The following is a 7,376-nucleotide window of genomic DNA, read 5'->3' on the forward strand; positions in this document are numbered from 1 at the left end:
TTTCTTTCTCCCAGAGGACCTTCATCGCAGAATATGCTTTGTTTTGACTCTGATCTGCACTGGACACTCCAAAGACACACAGCTGTGATAACAACAGCTCCCGAAAGCACACCATATCAAATTCGGCTAGTACACACTGTTTTCGTAAATACTCTGCCCTAGTCAAGGACTGCCTCAGTGTCACATTTTCTTCTTTTTTCTAATCTCTTGCCCCCCCCACCCCCCCCCACCCCCCCCACCCTCCCGTACTGTAGCCAGCAAAAAAGACCCCTCACGTAACTGCTCCATTGTATGATGTCGTATGTGTTTGTGACTTTGTTTATTGCTTTGACTGTTCTGTTAATGTTCTTCTATCGCGGATGAGAGAGGACGTTAGCGCCTTGCATGGCTGCTTTAAGGACCTCTTCTCTCCTTATAGGGGGAAGATGTGACCCGTCATTCCATTCATCTCGTTGTAGAAATACAATGATCTATCTATCTATCCACTGCTCTAGAGTCCAGTGGCGGCGTGCTTTATACCACTGCATCCGACGCTTTGCATTGCACTTGGTGATGTGTGGCTTGGATGCAGCTGCTCGGCCATAGAAACCCATCCCATGAAGTTCTCTACACACTGTTCTTGAGCTAATCTGAAGGCTATATGAAGTTTGGAGGTCTGTAGCTATTGACTCTGCAGTAAGTTGGCGACTTCTGCGCACTGTGTGCCTCAGCATGCGCTGACCCCGCTCTGTGATTTTACGTGGCCTACCACTTCATGGCTGCGCAGCTGTTGCTCCCAATTGCTTCCACTTTGTTATAATACCATTAACAGTTGACCGTGGAATATTTAGTAGTGGGGAAATTTCACGAATGGACTTATCGCAGAGGTGGCAACCTATCACGGTACCATGCTTGAATTCACTGAGCTCCTGAGAGCGATCCATTCTTTCACAAAGGTGCTTGATTTTATACACCTGTGGCCATGGAAGTGATTGGAACACCTGAATTCAATGATTTGGAGGGGTGTCCCAATACTTTTGGCAATATAGTGTATTTTTAAAATAAAATTTTGATAGGGAGGCATGTTTTTTCTCATACTATTCATCTTAATGAACTTACTGGAAGAAGAAAGTAAAAATGCATTTTGTACCTGAAAATGCATGTAGAGCTTTTTAAGAAAAATACATATTATAGATTCTTTATATAGTGATTTTTTTTTAAAATTATTTATTCATTTCATTTCTTAATTTTAATGCCTGCTGGTCAGGATTTTGGTGGCTACGTTGACAAGAAGTAATTTTAGGCTTAAAAAAACTTTATAAATTATAATATGGAGGCAAAAATTATTTTTGTTTCACTATTTATTGTTAATAAATATGAAGCATGGAACTGATGTTTACTGTGACACTGTAATAAGCATTTCCTGTAGTTCCAATAACCTTCTGTGGTTATATGATCAGTTTGCGAAAGCAAACAAAATAATCCTGAACTCCAGTAACAGGCTGTCTATTCCTCATGCCTCAAATGTTTTGTCTGCCTGAATATATTGCATTTACACAACAAATGCATATGTTATAAAGAACTGAGATGTGGCTACATCATTTTAACTGAGGGTTACACACACTTCTCACTGCACTTTTTCCCACAAACTGCGTGTCACATTACCATTTTTCTCTTCCGCTCTCTTGTATGTTCTCATTTCTCCTCCTCTGCTACTGTGCAGAAGAGAACAGCTGCTCGCAAATCTACATTAACCTACTTTACTAACAAAGCAGTCAGCACACACTCAGCTCAACTCTCCTGTAAGTACCACAAAATAGCACTTATTCTTTTAATCTCATTAAAAAAAAAATTCTTAACGGTTTGTTAGTCTCTAATGTCAGTCAAACCTCCTTTTTTGTCATTGTCAATGACTGGAAAAATTGCTTTAAAGTAGAAATATATTTAATAAATGAACAGATTAATTTCAGAAACTGAGAATTTTATAAGCAAGTAAAAATAAATATATTTTATTGTGAATTAATTTTTTTAAAAGTGTATTTTTTGGACTTGAGTAGCCAGCATTTGCAGCTTATTTTTATTATAAACATTAATAATAACAATTATAATGATAATAATAATAATAATAATACATTAAAATAAAATCAATCACAAGTATTTTATCACAATAAAATATAAAATATTTAAAAAGTGACACTGGCACTGAAAAAGAAAATGTCAAGCTCTGTGAGAAATTTAAAATGACAGTAGTTTTTATTCAAGTAGTAGTTTACCAGCCACAAACTGCAAAGTGATTACAGTTTCTTTTTCTTTTTTGCATGATGTGTGTTCATTGATTTTTATTTAAAAAATTTTTTTTCAATTGCAGTGTAGTTAAAAGAACAACACAATTAGTAAAATTATGGTGGGAATACAAGCATAAAAAGAAAAACAAAATAATAAAAACCCCACAAACATTAAATTCATTATACAGAAAATTTAGAGGCAGCCACAAAGTTGCAGTGAGCAGTTTGAGGGAAGAGATATTGTCAGACCTTCTGTATATAAACTAAATGAACTGCACACAGTAAAGAAATCGTCAGTTGACCCTCACACTGTAAAAAAAAAGGGAGTTACAGTTTTAATAAAGGCATTTAAAACAGAAAAAAACAGTTATTTAGTGGTTACTTACAGCAGACAGTGTTATTGCTGTTACATTACTTTGTGTTTAATTTTTGTCTATAGTGTTGAGTGAGAATGACTGATAAAACTTTTATTACAGTATTTAGTCTGTAGACATGACACAAACGTAATCAGCAACGGATCAGCAATAATTATATTTGTAATTATAGTCAATATAATCATAGGATCAGCAATAACTACAATTCTGCATAGTGCTTTGGAAAATTCTTATATATATTATAAATTCTTATATAAATATTAATAACACATTTTAAATGATTTTCTGTGTAGTTTGTACAGATTTATGTAACACTCTATGTACGAAACACTTTATTTTAGCAGGTGTGATGCCCCAAATTATAGTTTAAAGTCCTGATATGTTGCATTTTGTATTCAAATTTGTATCCCTATTTGTATTGATAGTTATGCTCACTGGGAAAAAGCACAACCCGCTCATGCACAGGGTTAGAATAGTGCATCGAAGAGAAAAACAAAAGTGGCATGAACGGAAATAGCTGTTGCAGCCTTGGTTTTTTGATCTTTACATTACCGTCTGAAAAATATATTAAGCTAAGCATATTTGGAAGAAGAAAGAAAATGTAGCAGAATCAATATCAGAATGTTACTGTACAACAAAATCTTGCTACCTAGACTCAGGTAGCACAAATCATCATCATGTCATTAATAAAGCTACATTGTTTAGTGGATTTTTTTCTTCTTCAGTATCTGAACAGAAATGTTTAGGTCAAAAAACATCCTTTGGATCACCTTTGGTAAGTGAAAATATTAATCAGTACACATATAATGACACAGTTCATACCTTATCTTTCAACATAATTACGCTACACTTAAATTATTACTAACTTGGAGTTTGTCTTCGTTGCAGCTTTTTGTGTAACCACAGGAAGTTGTGAAGATGTTTATCAGCAAAGTGGAACTGATGTAAAAATGGACTGCCCTAGTGCGAAGCCAAATGCCGAAATAGAGTGGAAACTCAACAACGTCCTGGTGCTAGGCATATCCACGACAGGACGAGAACGCAAAGGTATCAAAAGCTTTAATTAACTTTTTATTTTATACTTGCTGTCATCATCAAACTGTCTCACAGTAAGCATTTAGCTTCGAGTTCTAAGGAACACACACAATACATGGTCTCTTGTTGTCTGTGGTTGTGTGATGGTGTGAATGGTTTAATTTTTAAGGCAGTTTACACGTTAGTCAGAGGGCACGGATAGAAAAAACCTCATTGAAAATTACGGCAGTGAAGAGCGAAGACTCTGGAGTCTACACATGCAGCACAACTACGCACAAACTGTATGTGGTGTCAGGTGAGAAGACTGCAACTTTCCTGTTGTATACAGTATTTTAACAAATGCATCTTGACTTAATCACAGTTGTTAATAAATCATCATCAGGTGTTAGACACACAGTCTTGGAAAAAATACTGAGAAATTATACTTATGGGATAATGTGTCAAAATGTTGCACAGTTCAAAGTATCCAGCCAAAAATATACTCAAGTAAAAGTAAAAAAGCAGCTACTTTTAAATGTTCTTAGAAGTACATTTATTTAGAATTAAGTACAAGTATTTAGAATTAAAAAGTACACATTTTTAACTGATTCAGTTAATATCATATTATCATGTGAAAAGTAACTATTATTACTTATCTTAAACTATTAGATGTTTATTTTAGTTTTCATTTTGCCTGAAAACACCATTCAATCCCAGTAAGTGTGCTGGGCATAAGCATGACTAATGCCTAGTCTAGTGTACTTTGAAGGTCTAAATGAATATATGGGTTAAAAAAAAAATTCTTGGAAATGTAATAAAGTAAGAGTACCAAGCGTTCAGTTTCAATAATACTCAAATGACAATTTCTACTTCCTCTTTCTCTCTTCTTTTCTTCTGTTGTCCCAGCCCATGCGAACCCTTCTTCAGTGCTGTACTCCACTGGCACAAACCTGAACTGTGATGTTACTAAAGACTTTAAAGGAACAATTTGTTGGACAGCACCAGATTCTAAATCGTATAGCCAAAGTATGACTGTGGTGGAATCTGTGACCTCGGATAATGCTGGCCTCTGGACCTGCCATATCACAGATGTAAATGGGGAAGAAGTGTTCAAGTTAAATGTGAAAATCACTGTTGTTGGTATGTTTCCCTAAATATATTCTCATGGCTCTTCCATGTTAGGAATGTAAATCCTAATTAGGTAGGCTAATGCATTATAGTGACTGCTAAACACATATGTGTAATACAGTATAATATATGGCAATTATATTGTTAATTTGATGATTAGTACAACTACCTGTTTACTCTCATCAGGTCCTCTGAACACCACAGAGGAAGTTACAACTTATGAAGGGGGCATTGCAGAGCTCCCGTGTTTTCTACCTGCCCCGAGCACACTGCCCATAACGGGGGGCTCGTGGACAAGTGAGACTGCCTCTCACATCAGCTTCCCTGCATTAATGAGAACAAACAGCGATGTTAAGTGGAACAGCACTGGTGTCAGCACTGATAAAGTCACCGTCCGTGACGAGCAGCTGAATAAATACTTTAATGTGACACTGAAAAGGGTGAAAACCAAGAATGTTTACTGTGTTTCTTTTTAATTTTACTTTAGTTAAAAATTATCCTATTTTTTTCAACATATATAAATCATATACGCTTCTAATTAGGATGAAAATGTATTAAATTCTTCAACCCTCATTATAAAACATGTGCTTCTATGTTATAGTGTAACAATTTGTACAATTTTTCAATATTTGTCAGGTGAATGCTGATGATGCTGGTGTGTATGTGTGCAGTCTGGTGTTTGAAGGTGGAAAATCTCTGAGTGCTAAGCTGAAATTGACGGTTTTAAAAACTACTCCTACTCCTGGTAAGCACAATATCTGAAGCTTCCTAAACATCATACTGCAAATACATAGAAATTCATGTGTATAAAAAAATTCAGAACAAGTTTAAGCTTTGGGGGCGGGGCTAGTGGAAAGATTCCATCAAAATTATTCTTACTTGTTAGAATTCTTGCATGAGATTAAACGGTTTATCTTCCTAAAATCTTCATTTAGCACTATACATACTAACACTATACTATACGTTGAAATTGCCCAAGTAATGCACAGGTTCTTTTGGTGTGTGTGTGTGTGTGTGTGTGTGTGTGCGTGTTCAACATCCATTTCCACCTTAGATAACGGTTCTGGAGATTCTAACGTAACATGGTACACGCCTGTGAGCGGTGTACCATTGTGGGTCTGGGTTGCCGTGGCAGTGTCTACTGTTTTCTTGGTTGTCATCATTATACTGATTTACTGCAGGAACAAACGGATGAAGGTGAGCAAAAAAAATGGAGCGAATGAATGAACAGAGAATGATAGAGACATAAAGTGGCTCATACTGCTTTTTCTTCCTCAGAGGAAGATGAAGAAACTGAAGTCTAAGCAGCTGTCTCTCAAATCCAGGGTTTACTGCACGTGTGGCAGGTAGACTTTCCTCTTTGTTATACATAGAAATAAAAATAGATTATAGAGTAAACACATATTCAAATTCAGAAATATGATCCACATATTGATTATGGTGATTCAGCCCCAGTTTAATTATTTTGAAAGCCATGTAAATTCAAATATGACTGTTATATTCAAATGACTTTGTTATTGACTCCTTCTGACATATGTATAATGTAATTTCATTAACATTACACACCGTTATATTGTTTTCTCTCTAAAGAGCAGACAACAGTAGGGTACAGGGAAAAGAGAGTACGCGTACAGGGAAAAGAGAGCGGCCTCCTTCTCTTCCCAGGCACCAGTACAGCTACTTAAACGAATAATGGGTCAAAGTGTCAAGGAGTGGAGGACAATAATACAGGAGATCTGCAGATCTACCAGGAAAATGCTGATCATAGCTTGTTTATTTTCATTCTTATATCATCTTTTATTCCTTGTTTAAAATAATATGGAAACATTTTAATAATCAAAAATAAGCACATCCTTTTCTGAGTTTTCTTGTGTCTGTAATTTGTAAATAATATCCTATCCTGAAAATGTTTTTATGAACTTTTAGGGATACATAATTAGAGGAATTTTACATTTGCTGAATTTGTTTTAATGTATATTCAAGAGTTTCTTTCTTCTACCTTAATTAAACATTGCAATAAAACCTGTGTATAAGCATGTGTGCGCAAATATGTGTGTGTTTTGTTACATTTGCACCAGCATGAGGTAGCAACACTTCCCGCTTGCGCTGTTACAGATGTTGTTAGAGCTGCACAGGTGGCCATACACACACACACACACACACACACACATACACACACACCACTGAAAAATGGGTGCTACTCTATGACACATATGTTTGTGGGTTAGAAAGCAAACACAATAGCACGCTGTCACTCTGGGCCCAGGTCTGCAAACAGAATCCTCAGGAACTTTTCAGTGCCATCTTCTGTCGCTTATCTGCCGCAGTACTCTAAGGACTGCTGTCAGTTCATCTATCCATGGCACCATGATTTTGAATAATAGGTATATGTTTGTTAAGCCCTTAAAATCCTATTCAGGTATTCACCTTAATCATATGATTAACAAAGTACAGTGATACTAATATGAAATTTATGTATTTACTAGATTTAGATTTGAGAGTCTATATACAAATATAATCAGTGAGGAGACAGTTTTTAAAAAGAATATATTTGAATATAAGACTATAAGAATAAAGAATATATAGATGCTTGTAC

At 35.6% G+C, this 7,376-nt stretch overlaps 1 protein-coding gene across 1 annotated transcript; it reads left to right on the forward strand.

The window, feature by feature from the left end:
• The first annotated feature begins 1,581 nt into the window (after window positions 1–1,581).
• cd4-2.2 (CD4-2 molecule, tandem duplicate 2) lies at window positions 1,582–6,816 on the forward strand. The gene is made up of 10 exons (XM_026939753.3): window positions 1,582–1,781; window positions 3,364–3,413; window positions 3,527–3,685; window positions 3,843–3,968; window positions 4,559–4,792; window positions 4,967–5,220; window positions 5,417–5,525; window positions 5,835–5,977; window positions 6,059–6,126; window positions 6,371–6,816. The coding sequence occupies exons 2-10, from the start codon at window positions 3,377–3,379 to the stop codon at window positions 6,471–6,473; spliced, it is 1,233 nt and encodes a 410-aa protein (XP_026795554.3). The 5' UTR covers window positions 1,582–1,781; window positions 3,364–3,376; the 3' UTR covers window positions 6,474–6,816.
• The last annotated feature ends 560 nt before the right edge of the window (window positions 6,817–7,376 follow it).

Source organism: Pangasianodon hypophthalmus, chromosome 1 (assembly GCF_027358585.1).
Source record: "Pangasianodon hypophthalmus isolate fPanHyp1 chromosome 1, fPanHyp1.pri, whole genome shotgun sequence".
In the NCBI taxonomy this organism is placed as follows: domain Eukaryota; kingdom Metazoa; phylum Chordata; class Actinopteri; order Siluriformes; family Pangasiidae; genus Pangasianodon; species Pangasianodon hypophthalmus.